Source organism: Carlito syrichta, unplaced genomic scaffold, assembly GCF_000164805.1.
Source record: "Carlito syrichta isolate Samal-C Ts95f unplaced genomic scaffold, Tarsius_syrichta-2.0.1 Scaffold287649, whole genome shotgun sequence".
Lineage (NCBI taxonomy): Eukaryota > Metazoa > Chordata > Mammalia > Primates > Tarsiidae > Carlito > Carlito syrichta.
The window spans coordinates 271,939-288,177 of record NW_007231745.1 but is presented as its reverse complement, the minus strand read 5'-3'; the positions used below and the strand labels follow the sequence as shown (position 1 = coordinate 288,177).

General features: G+C 48.0%; 1 protein-coding gene across 2 annotated transcripts in view; it reads left to right on the top strand.

Annotated features, from left to right (window-relative positions):
- The window catches only part of HDAC4 (histone deacetylase 4), a 113,350-nt gene that overhangs the window by 73,141 nt on the left and 23,970 nt on the right, over window positions 1-16,239 (top strand). For both annotated transcript variants that reach the window (XM_008052897.1, XM_008052896.1), the window contains exons 14-17: window positions 102-157; window positions 4,128-4,215; window positions 6,285-6,404; window positions 7,346-7,443. In XM_008052897.1, coding sequence (XP_008051088.1) covers window positions 102-157; window positions 4,128-4,215; window positions 6,285-6,404; window positions 7,346-7,443 — 362 coding nt within the window. The remainder of the gene's footprint in view (window positions 1-101; window positions 158-4,127; window positions 4,216-6,284; window positions 6,405-7,345; window positions 7,444-16,239) is intronic.

Genomic DNA, 16,239 nt, shown 5'->3' with positions numbered 1-16,239 from the left:
TCCCATGTAGCCTGAAACTGCTAAAAGTTCAGTTCGTAACAGTTTTCTCATGGATATAAAGCGCGTTTTTTGTCACTCTCTCCCACATCTACTTTCTGTAGAATGGCTTTGCTGTGGTCCGCCCCCCAGGACATCACGCTGAGGAGAGCACACCCATGTAAGTAGGCACGTCTCTCACTGGCAGGGGTTTCTGGTTCCCCTCCATAAAGGGCTAAGTCAGTGCCTGAGTGAACTGGGTTGCCATGAGCCACCATCTTGCATGTGCTGGAGTTGCATAATGGGTGCTGAGCCTAGACACAAATGCCTGTTAACGTCACTGATGGTTCATGATGGATACAGCTGGGTGAAGGAAGGGAAAGGAAAGGAATCCATGGAAGTTAGTCCAGAGGAGTCCATGGAAGTAAGTCCAGAGGAGTCTTCTGACATTCAAGTTCGGTGTCAAAACTCAGGAGAGGAAATGTCAATTGCCCTGCAGCAAGTTCATGTAGCCCTTCACTGTCTAGAGCACTTAGGACATTTGGTGCCTGGCATTTTAGCTGATCCTGCTAACAGTTGAGTACTAATGAGGCAAGTCACAAAGTCATTTCCACATGGGCCAGCTACCTGGACACTGTTTCTTCTGGATACCTCTGACTGTCCACACATCTGAGGGTGTGGATGGTTCCAGATCCATCACTGCTTGTGGAAAGCCAATGACAGGTGCAGACCCACCTAGGGCAAGGTCAGTATGGACCCTGACACCACAATTGTGTGCTGCCTCTGCTGCCCGGGTGGTGAGTAAATATCCCCTGAAAGAGCATGCCATCTCACGGGACATAAGAAGCCATATGAGTGAGTGTAACCAGTGCTTAAAAAGAGTGCACAGCCTATACTCTGGAGTCAGAGGAGGGGCACTTGGTTATGTTGGCTAGAGTTAGGAGAAGTTGGTATTTGGGCTGTGGCTTGGAGGATTTGTCACATGGACATGACCAGGACAAGTACAGATGCTTCTAAGTGCACTGTCAGGGTGTGGCCATGAAGCAGCCAGTGAAATGGAAGTGTGGGAGACTGGGAAAAGGCCTCCCTGCCACCCCAGCAGGCTCGGGCTATAGTAGTTATCAGCAAGCAGGGCTCTTGTATTTCATGTCAGGAGGTGAGATGGTCTGTGTCTTAGAAAGGAATCTCCATCTTGCACAGACAGAAGAGATTGTAACCACCAGGGAGTGAACTTCAGGTGGATTTCTTGTGGCTTTACCTGAAAAACCAGGTGATCACTCCACATCCCAGAACACTCCATGCCACTTAGGCACTGGGTTTTCTGCTTGTTTCTTGTCTCTGGATTTACTTTTCTAATTTGGATCTCAGTTGTTGGACATTATTCTAAATAATAAACCCAAATGGAAGACAAATAACATACTTTCAGTAGCAGTTCCTCATTGAATTCCCTGTGAGCCATTGCAGGTATAACTCAAGTCCAGAATGTTCTGGGGTGTGGACTTTCACATTGCCAGCCTGGATTCTGAAAACAGAACCACCAGTGCTTCTCAGCTTTTGTGGCAACTCACACAGGAAAATTTAGATTGAGAGAATTTTCATTTCTACTTGAATCACTTTCTTAGCTTCTTTTTCTTGGTCTTTTGAATAAGACTTCAAAATTACTGTTAATTATATGTCTTAGAATATGAAAAGATAAGCAGTAAGCAGCTAAGATAAGTAATGTCTGTGTTTTGTGGACCATAGCATCCTTTGAGATGAGGTATTTTAGGGCAAATCAGAGGGAAATGTTGATCAGAGGTAAAAGTTTTCTTACTATGGAAGTGATGGAATCTCCAAGCAGAAGACTGTATGTGTGTATGTGTACAACTGTATGTGTGTGGTGCCTGTGTACATTTATGTATAGTTCATGCATGTATGTGTCTGCCTGTGTGTCTATATGGTATGTACATCTATGTGTATGTATGTTTATGTGTATATATGTGTTGATAAAAAATAAAATAGATTTTCTTACCATAGGTAGGAGTGTTGCAAATCTTCAAACAGGAGACTGTATGTATGTATGTGGTAGGGGAAGAACACAGAAAAATAGCATTTATTACTAAAAAAAATTATGTATTCTTAAATGTTCAAACCTCAAATTTCAGTCACCTTCAAAGTACTTTTAATTTGATGCAATACACCTATCAAGATGCTTTTTCCACTGCTAAAAACAGTTTTCGAACTCATCAATTTTGATGCTTTTTAGTGCTTCTGCTGGGTTTGTTTTGTTTTTTTTTACCTCTTCCACATCGGCACAGCATCTCCCTTTGAGGAACTTTTCATCTGGGGAAACAAAAAAGTTACTCAGGGTGAGATTGGGTGAACAGGGAGAATGGGGCACAGGGGTCAAGGCCGTTTTTAGTCAAAAACTGCTGAACACTCAGTGCAGTGTGAGCAGGAGTACTCCCAAATCACCCATCATGAAATGAGCAAATGCACTGAAAAAAATCTCCAAAAAATAATTTACTGAAGCCGAACACAGCCTCTCACAGCAACTCTAGCTGGTACATTGATGCTGGTGGGTTCCTAGAGCACTCACTTCGCCGGGGATGCCTATACTAAAGGGGCCTGCCTCCAAAAGATAATTCCAGGGTTTTTGGGAGTCCCCCTCACATATGTGTATGACTGTGTTGTATGTGTATGTTTTTATGTGTGTATCTGTGATATGTGTACCTATAGAATATGTGTCTGTGTTTGTGTGCTTATGTGTATGTATGTGTGTGGTATGTATGTATCTATATAGTGAATGTATCTGTGTGTATATCTGTGTGTAGGGCTGTGCCTGTGTATTTATGTAGTATGTGTGCCTGTGTATTTATGTAGTAGGTGTGTAGTATGTATTTATGTAGTATGTGTGTCTCTGTGTGTTTATCTGTGTGGAGCATGTATGTGTGTTATGTATGTCTGTGGCATGTTGGTATATGTGTGTCTCTATATTCTGGATGTGTGTCTGTGTGGTATGTGTATGTGTATCTTTGTGTGTGGAGTGTATTCGTGTGGTTGGTATGTCTGAATAGTGTATCTGGTGTATCTGGTGAGGAGTGTTTATGCATATCTGTGTGGTGGGCTGTCTGGGTATGTGTCCATGTGATATGTGCATGTGTATGATGTGTCTGTGTGGTATATGTGTCTATATGTGTATCTGTGGGAGGTTGTCTATGTGACATGTCTATGTATCTATGTGATATGTATGTCTGTTTGTGGTGTGCATCTGTGTGTACACACATACCAGCAGCCCAACTGTTATGTCTGTGGTATATCTATTTGTGTACCTATGGTGTGTGTCTATCTATGTGGGTGGCTGTGTAGTATGTGTATGTCTGTATGTATCTGTGTGGTGTGAGTGTCTTCATGTGTGTCTATGTGGAGTGTGTCTGTGTGGTATGTATGTGTGTCTGCATGTGGATCACACTATTCACAGATATACATACCACATAGATACACCCCACACACAAAGGTATACTTACACAACCACACAGACACATGTGTGTATCTGTTTCTGTGTGTATCTGTGTGAGGTATATGTGCCTGTGTGGGGTGTGTGTGTATATCTATGTGGGGTGTGTATATGTGTGTGTGTATATTTGGTATATACATCTATATAGTGTATGTATGTGTGTCTATATGGTGTGTATATCTATGTGGTGTGTGTGTGTGTGTATATATATATATATACATATATATATATATGCCTGGTGTCTGTATGTGTATCTATGCAGTGTATTTGTGCAGATGTGTATCTGTGTGTGTGTGTATCTATTAGGGGTCTGTGCACATGTCTATCTATACAGTGTGTGTGCAGATATGTGTTTGTGTATCTATAAGAAGACTGTGTATATGTCTGTATATGTATATCTCTGCAGTGTGTATGTATCTGTGGGTTGTGTGTGCGTGTCTGTCCATCTGTGTCTCAGTCAACCATACAGCATCACTTTAGGTTCCCCACTTACCTGTTAAGGAGATGGCTCTCATCTGAACACTCCTAGGATCTCCAGAGATTCTCCCAAATCACCCATCATGAAATGAGCAAACGCACTGATGGTTCTCTGGCTAGTTGTGTGAAAACTGACAGGCGCCCATGCCTTGTTTCATGGTCCTGTTCTCTCCTGCAGGGGCTTTTGCTACTTCAATTCTGTAGCCGTGGCTGCCAAGCTCCTCCAGCAGAGGTTGAACGTGAGCAAGATCCTCATAGTGGACTGGGTAAGGGGAGCCCACTTCCCAGACCAAGAGCTGCCCTTGGCCTCCCCCAAGCAGACAACAATGTGTGTGGAGAGGGCCTGGGGTCATGTGGATTTAGGGAGCATAAATTTCTGGAAACGATGTCAAAGATGCAGAAATTAAAGCCTCAACCTCACTACACATCATTTACAACTTCTGTCTACCCACCCTCCCGATTATGGCTCCTGGCACATCTAGAAATGTCCCTGTGAGTGAGGGCAGCATCCAGGAGCAGCCCTTGGCAAAATCTTGTTGAAGGGGGTTGGCATTGGGGAGGAGATAGTGCCTGCGGGGGCCTTGTGCATCTGACCTGGGGGCATTGGCCTTGTGTGTGTGACCTGGGAGCATAGACCTGGGAAGGCTGCAACTTGCCTATCAGCCACCGCTGATGAGCGCCTGCCCTTCCTGCTTCTGCGGGTGTACCTGATTCCCACTGGAATAAAGGCAGCCATGCCTCCTCCTCCACATCTCATGGAGACGTGCCATTTCTCAAAACCCCACTGTCCCAAAAGGGCCAACTCATTTTAAATAATGCTGTATGATATCTGAATCTGAATTCAAAAAAAAGGTATAATGATTCTTATACTGGAAATTAATATTCAATATATTCACTTTATGACTCTTTAAAGCTAGATATATGCATATATAGTGCTCTCTTGGGTGCTTATGATTTTATAATTTTTTTAAGGAATAAAAACGCAGCTTCATCAAATAGGGTTATGATTTGCATTGTAAAAGCCCTTCCCAGTTTGAAAAGAAATAGCAAAACACAACCCAGGATACCACACCAGCTTCCAGACAGCCTGTGGGGTCTGCAGGTAGTGATTCTCATGCAGCAAGAGGAGTGTGGCTAGGCAACAAGTCAGGGAAGGCCATGAAGCAGTCTTCCTCACACCCAGGACCTGGGAGCCATCGACCTTTCCCTCTGCTCTTCCTATGGGAGCAGGTCAAAGTGCAGGTGAAGGAAAGGATGAGGTAGTTGATGGCTAGATACTGGGGACCCCTCTGTCCAACATGTGTCAAAGCATGTGTGGTGAGCAGAACGGCCCACATGGACACCAGGCGTGCTCACGGAATGCCGCACTGCTGTGTTGAACTATGCACGGGTGGCGCTTCCAGGGTCATCTGAATTATAAGACTGCACTCACAGAGAGCCTCAGTGTGCATCTTCACAGCCACAGGGATTACTGGGTGGGATCGCAGGCACTTGTTCCTGCTCCTCCTGTACAGCTGTGCTTCCATATTCCCTATAGTGAACACAAATAACCTTTATAAATAAGAAAAAGACACGAAGCAGCAGGTTCCCATGTTTAAAACCTCTGCCCCACAGCAGCTCTTCTGAATCACATGGCTGTGTGCAGCAGGGCTGCCCCTCGCCCTTCTATCCTGGTGACCACCTGCCGGCATGGCCTAGGGGCAGGATGGCCATGGCCAGGAGAAGCCCAGGCTACCTATCTTTTGTTGCCCTCTGGTGCTTTTAACCTGCAAACATTGTGATTAAGAAAAGCAGCTTGTTGTTTCAGCGTAGGGGTTCTGGACCTCACACTGTGTGTATACCCGTTACAGCCCCATGGGACTTATCTCCTGACATATCCCCGCATCTGGCATGAGGTGGACACCTCACATGTGCCTGTAAGTGGACAGGCCCCAGTCAGTGACCTTCCTCCTGAAAGAGGCTGTGGAAATGGCTCACTTGCCACAGAGACACAGCAGGTGTGAGACATTAATCGCATGGCTTTGGCTGGGAAACCGCCACCTCCAGGTTTGGCTGAAACCCCAACCCCATCTTCTGGGTTCAGGAATATGCTATGGTGTTAAGGAAAAGACAGCACTGCAGACAGGGGCACTGGCCCTTCAAGTTCCTGTGACCCTGTACCACCTAGCCCCTGATGTATGCCTGCAGGGTGCAGGCCTGGCTGAAGGGCAAGGCTGTCTGTGAACAAGAGCCATCATCACAGGGCATGGCTGGGGACAACCCAGAATGGACCTGGGGTGAGGGCTGCACTCTGATGCTTGTCTCTGCCCTGAGGTGGTTCTCCCTGCTCTTTAAGGACGTGCACCATGGAAATGGGACCCAGCAAGCGTTCTACAGCGACCCCAGTGTCCTATACGTGTCACTACACCGCTACGACGATGGGAACTTCTTCCCGGGCAGCGGGGCGCCTGACGAGGTAAGCTGGGTTCTGTGACAGTCTTTGGGGAGGTTGGGCAGGCTCGAAGCCATGTATTATGGCCACTCCAGAGGGCAGAGGCAGAGGGCAGACGTGGCCCACACCTGCCCGTGACAGCAGCAAGCGCTTCATGCTTGCTTTAACCCAAACGGTAATTTCAGTCAGCCATCGGCCTGGATTCCATCGTGTGAGCACACGTGGCCTGTATTTTGTCTGAAGTACAAATGAAAGACTGGGGATCATTTCTGGTTCCAATCTAGGCAAACTGAAGTATTTATGGATGAGGAAGTGTGTGGAGCCTGTTTTTCTCCAGGCCAGGCCTGGGACTGCTTTCTATGGCAGGAACAGCACTCCAGGTTGGTGTCCTTGATGGGCACCCTTGTGCAGGGTGCTCTGTCCTCTCACCCATTAGTGCTGCACAGTGGCCCTGCAAATAGCCGGCCCAGAGCCTGCCATCTCTCTGAACCTCCCATAGAAAAGGTTCCGTCTGCCTCTGCATCTTACTTCTTGAAAGGCAGTGGGAAACCAAAAGGTCACCTACAGACAGGTTCTGCCCCCAGAGAGACTTGGGTCTTGATTATACTTTGTTAGCACAACACACAGCACAGAGCAGCAGGTCCTCAGAAACGTTACCAAGGGGACTTAGCACACCCCTTCTATGACCAAGGTGGTCCCCTACTGTTCCCAGCAGTTCAGAGTGGACAAGAGCCTGCAGCATCCTGTGAAAACTGCTCCAAGTTGATGTCAGTGTATCAGGTCGGTGGATGACCCACTTTGTGTACGTTTTAACAGATATACACCAGGAGACCATGACACACGGGCTCTCCCTACTGGGGCTGTCAAGACAGGGCCCTAGCCTGGTGCCACCTGTGTCAGGTATTCCTGTCAGGGAGGTCCTGCTCGAGGGTCTGTGACATGCATTCCTCCCCTTCTGGCCACAGGTGGGCACAGGGCCAGGCGTGGGCTTCAATGTCAACATGGCTTTCACTGGCGGCCTCGACCCCCCCATGGGAGACACCGAGTACCTGGCAGCCTTCAGGTGAGTCTCCCGGTATCACTTCCCAAGTGATGCTGGCAGCTCCTCCCTTGTAAAGTCTTGTTCCAGGTGATCCCAGTAGGACACCCTCAGCCTCCAGCAGGGAGAACTTGACACAGATGGTGTTTGCGAAACTTCACTTGCAGGCAGATGGGGCTGTGGAGGCCTTGGAGCTGTCTCTTGTGAGACTGTCTTCTTACCCCTCTTACCTCTGTTCTTAGTATTCCCTTCTGGGCATTAAAAATGGAGTCCATGTTGGGCTCTGACAGAAGAGGATAAAGACAGAGGCAAGGGTTTGTGTGCCAAATGTTACACTAATGAAAAATGAAGATGAAAATCTTAGAGCTCATAATCTCCAAATTTTTCTTCCACAAACCCTTTGTGAGATGATGTGAAATGGAAATAAATATTTATCTCTTATTTATATGTAAAAATCACAAGGTGACCATCACCCCACCACACATTTCCTTTGCATGGCTCTGGTCCTTTAGAAGGTAGCTGCAGGCTGATTTTTAAAAACACAACATTTGCTTTTGTCATCAAATGGTTATTTCTACTTTGATCTAGACCAGATTGAAACAATTCCTATAACCAGAAGTAGATGGCTAGTGGTGCAAGTTTTCTCGTTGTGGTTGTCATTGTTTAAGATGATGGCTCCACCTGCCGTGGTGGAATGTAGTGGCTACAGGGGAGTAGTCCCATAGCCCGGGTGGTTCCCTGGGCCCCTACAGGGAGAAGGATGGTGTGAGCATGGCTGAACCCGACCGACTCTCAGCCTCTGTTAGGAAACACGGTCAATGCAGGATGAACTAGAGTCCTGTAAAGTTTTCAGAGGGGTCTTCTTTCTACTTCTTTGTTTAACTTCATGGTCTTGTCCTGATTTATGTACATATAAAGCACATATGTGCATGCATGTATCTGATGCATGTTTATGAATGTTTGTGCACGTGTCTGTGTATGTTCACATGCCTGTGTGCATGTCTCCGTGCAAGTGTTTGAGTATGTGTGTATCTGTACTTATGTGTATGCATGCATGTGTATGCACGTCTCTGTGCATGAGTATATTCACATATGCCTATGCATATGTCTGTAGGCACATGTGCCTTTGTGAGTGTGTCTTTGTGCATGCATTTCTCTGTATGTGTATGTCCCTGTGTGTGTGCACCTGTGTTTGTGTGCATCTCTGGCAAGTGAGGCTCCACACAAGGACACATGTGTAAAGTTTTGTGTAGACTCTGCCACATGTTTCGCAGCAACCCTGAGTAAGTCATAAACTCACCTCAGTTCTTGAAATGGGGTCATAGTCCCCCCCTTGAATAGGATGTTGGGGTCTAGTGACAGAGACCTGGCCCAGTAGATGTGGGTCCCTCTCCCCAGGTACTCAGTGGCTCATAGAAATAACGGACCCATCTGACTGAGTCCAGGCATCAGATCTGCTACTCAAGCAGTGAGACTGGCCTGTGCAGGAGGATTAGTCACCCCCTTAGTGGACCTGCTCTGATTGGCATCTGAGTTACATTTTCCCCTTATCAGTTTAATTTTAATGTTTCTTACTCTTGATCAAATATAATGTAATTTTGACAATTGTCCTGCCTAATCTAAGGGAGACAGACTTCCACAAACACATGCAACATCTGAAAATTTGCTGATGTGAAATCTGAAGCACTGAAGTGGGGGTTGTCACTGTCTGTTCATGTAACACACATCCCACTGGCATGACGTTGTCACCTCCCCTCTGAGAACTGGCCCCTCTGGAGGCTTCTTTGAAAATAAAGTGTCCCGATACCCTGAGAGGTGTAGATGCTGCCTGGTTAACTTCCTGCCTGGTGAACTTTGGTGCCACCTAAAGGATGAAGGCCCGCTGTGCAGAGAGAAGGTGGAAGCTTCTTGGTTTGATGGGTGATGGGTGAAAATAGATGGGTCTCACTTCTTTTGATTCAGTTCTTCCAGGCCAGTTTTGGACTAGACTGGCCCTCACCTCGGAGGCGTTTCTCCATCGTAACTCCGCTCCTCTGATCCTGGGGTGAAATTCTCTCCACCTGGTGTCCCTGCCCCCTGGCATCCCTACAAGTGGACAGACCCAAGGCAGGGTGGCTTGGGCATCTGCCCTCAGGATCACTCCTTCCCAGGCCCTGGGCCATCCTACCCAGCCTTCAGGATGAACTTTTCTTTTGGAGTTGCTCTTGACACAGGCTTTAATCTTCTGCCAAGCGTGTGCATGATAATACCTTATCAAGTGAACTTTTTAAAGCTTAAATAGCTTCTTTGAAAAGGAAAATTGTTTCAGGGTTTTTTTTTTTTATTGATTTTAATGTAAAATAGCACTTTGAAGTTTACAATTTATGGTTCCCTGGGCATCGAATGATGGGGGAAGAGGGGTCAGAGATTCGTTTTCCCCTTTCTTCTGCACTTCTCCCCCTTTTGGGGGGCCCCTTGGGACAATGCATGCCTTAAAGGCAGCACCTTGTTATTCAGACCCATTGCCTGCCACGTTGCATTTTCAGGGGATCAAGCCGAAGATGAAGAAAAGATAAGAAAATTGCCCCTAATGAAATCCAGAAGTAGCCGGCACTTTCTCCTCAGGCTCAGAGACTTGTAAGAGAAAAGGAACCCTTAATTCAAACCAGTCCCAATGCCAGACGTGGCTTTGAAGTTTGCTGAGCACAGTCTGAGCGCCTGGGCCTTGGACTTGCACAGAGATAATGATGTACTCTCTTAACCCCTCCTTACCTGCTTGTTGGGGATGGAACAGCTCTGCCTGTCAGTAGTGATGAAAGCGAAATTGAGATTATTTCTACTCATAATTTAGATTTAAATGTGACATTATGAAGTTTATCAGAGATGTCAGTGAAACTCGATATTCTAAAGTGATAACTTTAATCTCGTAATGAATTGACATTGGCCTTCAAATTGAGCAACTGGGTAGATTCATTTCACTTTCCCCAACCTTAACTAAGACATGAAGGAGGAGACTCTTTAGACTTTTTTTACTTCCCTAAGGTATGTGGTTGTTGTTGCTTTGCCTTTTTTGGCAACTTGTTTTCAGAATTGTGGTAAAGTACACTAACATGTATTGTCTTAACCACTGCTAAGTGCACATGTCGGTGGCACTGCCCATACTTGCAGTGCCATGTCCCATGTGCTTCCATGCCTAAGGGGCAAGTGCTCACTAGCCATCTCACCTTCTTTTTAAAGACAATTGTGTCTCTTAAAGGGCATCCAAATATTGTCCTATGTAGAAGTTTATCTGAGGACATTTTAATTTTCAGGAGCAAAAAATATAAGCTTAATATTTAGGGTAAGACATCTCATGTTTCCAGCCTTCGTTGTACCTGCTAGGCTAGCCCTTTGAGATTTGAGCAGTGGACACAGCACAGTTTTCACCCCAGAGGGTAGCAGGGCCCTAGGCTAGCATGGTGGTACCTGCTCACTTGGGAGACTGAAGAGGCCTCCCAGAGCCCAGGGCTCAGGCTGAGTCTTAGAGGACTAGGTCTGGCACAGGGTGTTGGGGGAAAGAGTGTCTGCAGAGGAACAGAGCCTAAAGATGCAAACCAACTTCCCTGGGCTGCATTCTGGGAGGTGCACCTTGATCCTGACTGCAGAAGCTCTGGCAAGGGACCCTGACTGGTGAATAAAGCATCTGCATATTGGATGGGCCCATCTTGTGGCAATCTAGATGACAGACTTGGTCCCAAGATGGAGCAGCCCAGGGTGGGGTCAGCTGGGATCTGGAGGATGAGCCCCTGGGAGACCTATAAGACAATGGAGCCAGGACAAGGCAACAGGGATGGAAAGGAGAGGCCAGTTCAGAAAGCATTGGCAAGTGAGATCAAATTGAGGGGAGCCAGGGCTGACTGGGTGGGGTGGAGGGTAAGAGAGGGGGCTCCAGCAAGGTCTCAAGGTGCTGCCTTGGAGGAGGGTGAGGAGTGCTGAACAGAGGTTTCAGGTTGAGCAGGTTTCAAGTTAGGGCAGAGAACAGTTTAGCCAGGACACTTGTGCTTCCACAGATATTCAGAAAAAACCAAGAAAGTGCCTATCCAAGTTGGCAGTTGGGAGGGCACTGGTGATCAAGACGTCTAAGTTTAGTAGTTAGGACAAAGCAGATGGATGTGAGGTGGTACAGCAGAGGCACTGCCTTCTGAGAACCTGGGGAGAGGAGGAAGAAGGGAACAGGAGGTGGCAGGACCCAAGGGGATCTTGGGTCATTGAGGTCAGACAGGGGAGGAGAGAGGACAGGAGGTAGAGGATCTGGGGGTCAGATGTGGGAGGAGAGAGGACAAGAACTGGCAGGGCCCATGGGTTGGTGGCCTTGACCAAGTCCAGAGGATCCAACTCTGCCTCCCAGGCCCAGCAGAAACCCACTCCTCGGACCAGTGGCAGGCCTTTGGGCATCCTCAGCGAGCCCCACTCCTGCATAGTCTGATTTTATTCCTAGGGTGTGTGAATGGGAGGAGTGCCGAGAACCAAGTGTCCTGGAGAAGGATGGAGAGCACTCTGAAGGGGAGGCACTGGCTTGCAACGTCCAATGTGTGCTGGGGCCTGAGACTGATTATGGGGGACTCGGGGACAGGACTGCGGTGAGATGAGGATGAGGGCAGGGTGTCAAAATGGAGAGGGTGGGTTTAGGTGTATTCTGCAATGGACTCTGAGCCCTCAGAGTAATGGCAGGAGTGGACCAGGCACCCATGCCCCTTGGGTGAGACTACAACAGTGGGATGGGGGTAGCAAATGGGTAAGCCTGCAAGGAGAGAAGGGGTAGGAGTAGCCAAAGTACTGGGAGTAGCAGGACTTCCCCCAGTTTCCAGGAGGGCTACAGGGGAGAGGCAATGTCACACCTCCCTGCAGGTAGCAGGGAAGGCCAAGTGCAGAGAAGCTGGGGGCATAGAGAGGACCCAAGTAGAGAAGGGTATCTCCAGGGTGGAGGGACTTCTGACTGACCTCGGCATCCAGCTCTGCCCTGCAGTTCCCGCGCTTTTTCTGGCCATGGTGCCAGTGGATGGGGGACAGATGGGAGAGGCAAGGACCATGGGAGGAGAGATGCAGCAGGCATTACTGTCCGTCTGCAGCAGCCAGGCCAGAGCAGTTGGGCCCATGCCCTTTTTATCACAGTTCTGTTTCTGCCTCTCAGCAGAGGGCGCTTGCCTGGGGTGGGCAGTGGCTCCAGCCCCTGGCTTGGCGACCCTGGTGGAAATGATGGGTTTTAATGGTTCTCTCAGAAGATGCCAGCTGGGCGTCCCAAAGCAGGGAGAGGGAAGCCTAGCAGCCAGGTGTGCTCAGGGTCTAGCTCACTGTCAATTGTATGGGTAACCTCAGACTTCAGAGGAAATACACAACTCCTTCCTCACTCTCAGAGCAGGAGCAGACAGGGCACCTCACAAAAGGCATTTTCAGTTATCAAAATGCTGAGATTGTTAAGATAGTGTTGCCAGTATTCAACCTCCTGTAAAACTGGGTCTGTTGCTCTTACGTCAAGCAAGTTCCAGTTCTTGTAGACAGTCATAGCTGCAGCCATGTCATCACCAGCCTTACAAAAACTACCCAGGGGTGGAAAGCAGGCTGTGGGGAGGCCTCATTGAGGGAGAGCCAATTATGGGCTAGTTTGTATGGATGATACCCTGGGGCACATAAGGGGGCAGAAAGGCAACCAGAGATGTTAAGATAGCATGTCGGCCCTGCCTGGTTCCCATGACGTCCCTGGATGCTTGCTGGCAGTGGGTGGCCACAGCACATGGCTTATTGGTCCTGTCAACTTGGTTTGCTCTGAAGCTTATGTGGACCATGGGCTTGGCAGGTTTTGTTTAGAGCCTCAGTGGGGGAATGTGTGAAAGATCATTTCTTTCCAGATGTTGGGACCCAGCTGTTGAGTGAATTATTGCATGTAAATTCAGCTGTGGGTTTTGAAGATTGTGTGTACAGCCCGTAATCTGATGGTATTTGGTAGTTCACAGCTATATGTGCCCCGTGACGTGGCCTGGGAGACGATGGAGTGAGTGGTCATTCTGCAAGGTAGCAGAGTGGCTCACATGTCCAATCCGTCATCCTGGCCCAGCTTTATTTTTTCCTGTGGGAGGCTGAGGATGTCGACATGTTCTCCACACTGCAGGTGTGAGCTGGTTGCTGACTGAGCAAAGGGCACAGTGTATCAGTCACAAGGGCACCAGGAGCAGGCCCTGAGGAGGAAAGGAGCTGTGGGACCCACACTGTTTCATCTGGGACCACTCTAAGTGCAAAAGCCACCATGTGCAGAGCCCGCTGCCCTCAGTCTGGTATGGCGCTGTCCCATCTGTGAGGGACATTATGGGCTTAGGCGCCCTGTGGGCACAATGATGGTGGCTCCACGCCGCTTTACTGTGCCAAGGACTGTACCTTATAGACACCCACCCATTTTCTCTTGAAGATCTGCTCATTCCACCCATTTCTGCTGCTGCAGAGCCAATGATCATTGATCTGCCACGGGAAGCTTCAAGCCCATCCCTCTCTCCCTTCAGTTTCCAACAAAAGGCTGCAGGTGACTTCAAAGAAATACTCACTGTAATTTGACAGTTTGAGAAAAGGACTACAGCAAGTGTTTAGATCCTATTTTTAAAGACTAAGTTGACTTTTATAAGTGTAATTATAGAACTGAAATGCGAGTTCAGTGTCCCACTGTCCTTGCAGCACCTATTAAATAGGGACATCCCGTCAGTGTCCCACATGAGGGTGCGGATGGGACAGTGCAATTCAAGGACATAGGGAGCACCATATGCAACTTCCTTCCTATAGGCAAGGAAGCCAGCTGTGTCCCAGAGAGAAGTGCCATTTCTTAGTCATACCACAGACAGGTGCTGGGGTGCACTCACACACCTCCCATTTAGATCTTCTGAAATTCAGCAAGTGTTTGGAATTACAACAGAGGCTTCCAAGCCCAGGAAGATAAAAACAAGTGTGCATGCACATACATCTGACTCTGTCCTGTTCACCAGCATGCGTGGCCAGCATGTGGGCCCCCACAAGCCTAGGGTCATGTTTTACACTTTGTTTTGATTGGCTTTGGGGCAATGCCACACACTAAGCCTAGACATCAGGGACTCTCTTGGTATGAACTTCATTTGACGATGATTTTAACAAGGCTTTTTTTTGGAGGGATGGATTAGAAATTGGATCATTCAGCAGGACTTCAAAGCAGGGAACTAAAGCCCTCCACATGCACTTGCTTCAGAGTGGCTACTGCAGTGCTTTGGGAACGACACAATGTCTGCACAAAACGTATGTGGTTTTCATTGAAAAAAAGTCTTGGCTGAAGCTGTGCTATTCTGCCCAAAGCAAAAGGTCATATGACAAGAACTTCATTAAAATAATTAGAAGCCTGTCTCCCTGGAGTGACATAGACAGTCGAAAACGGGGAAGGCTGCTCCCCTCGGTCCTTTCGCCCATTGGTTGTAGCCACTGAGGATGTCTCAGGACCTCAGTCAGAGAGGACTTCAGGGCATATGCCCTTGGGAAGATAAGACATGGTTGTGGCCTGAGTACCAGTACAAGACTTTGTGCCCCCTAGAACTCAAAGGACTTCTCGATTCGATTCTGAGGCACTCTCTCCATCTTGCTACTAACGACGAAGAGTTTCTCAGCTCCTAACCCCATGGCAGGATTGCTAACACTGGCTCCAGGGCATGCATCGAGGCAATGCTGTGTTTCAGTGTGTTGAATGTGGTGTTTGCCCATCCTGCCGTGCTTTTGTTGCAGTATCCTGGTGGACATGAAGAAACCTGTTAAAATCTGGAACTGGTATCATATGTTGAAAGCATTACAAAAGTTGTGTAGACGTGGGTCTGGAGTAGAAGTTGGTGAGCTACAAACAGTGACCAAATCCCACCACCTGTGTTTTTGTTTTGTTTTGTTTTGTTTTGTTTGCGTTGGAGTCTCACTCCATTGTCCAGGCTGGAGTGCAGTGGCACACTCACAGCCACCCCAGTGTCAACCTGCTGGGCTCCAGTGATTATTCTGCCTCAGCCTTCCAAGTAGCTGGAACTACAGGTGCATGCTACTATGCCCAGCTAATTTTTGACTTATTGTAGAGATGAGGTCTCACCAAGTTGCCCAGGCTCGTCTCAAACCCGCAGGCTCAGGCAATCCACTTGCCTCAGCCTCCCAAAGTGCTGGGATTACAGGCTGAGCCACCAAGCCCAGTCTGTGTTTTTAACAAAATGTTTTGGAACACAGTGATGCTCTCGTGTTGATGCATGGTCTGTGGCAGCTTTCACGCTACAAGGGTAGCCAGCGTCAAGGAGTCCTGACAGAGACTGTGTGGTCCACAAACTCAGATATCTTCTGTCTGACTCTAATCTAGAGTCACCTGTGGTGTTTCCTAGGCCCCTAACAGATGCCCTCAGGGCACAGATCCTGTGTCCTTTAAAGATACTTCAACTGTTGCAGAGGCAATTCCAGAGAAATTGTGTGAATTAGTACATCCTTAGAAGAAAGAAGAAAAGCGTCAGAATGCCCAAAAGCCAGCCAGGGTCCTTATGGCTTCCCATTTAAGTTCCAGTAGTGGGTTTTTCAGCTGGCCAGGTGCCTAGGTATGAATTTGACATGTCTTTTGAGGGCAGACCTTCTTAGCATCAGCTTAGCAGACTAAAGCCACACCATGCTGCTGCATGGCTCGCATGTGCTCCTTTCTCCTGTCTCAGCTCACTCTGGGGAACCTTCAGAGTCAGGTGTTGAATGCTCCTGGTATTGGGATCCCCAGCAGAACGGTCACCAGCAACCCCACATAGAGTAGGCAGTGGGACCTTCACCTGGTGTTCAGCCCTCAGGGTTTTA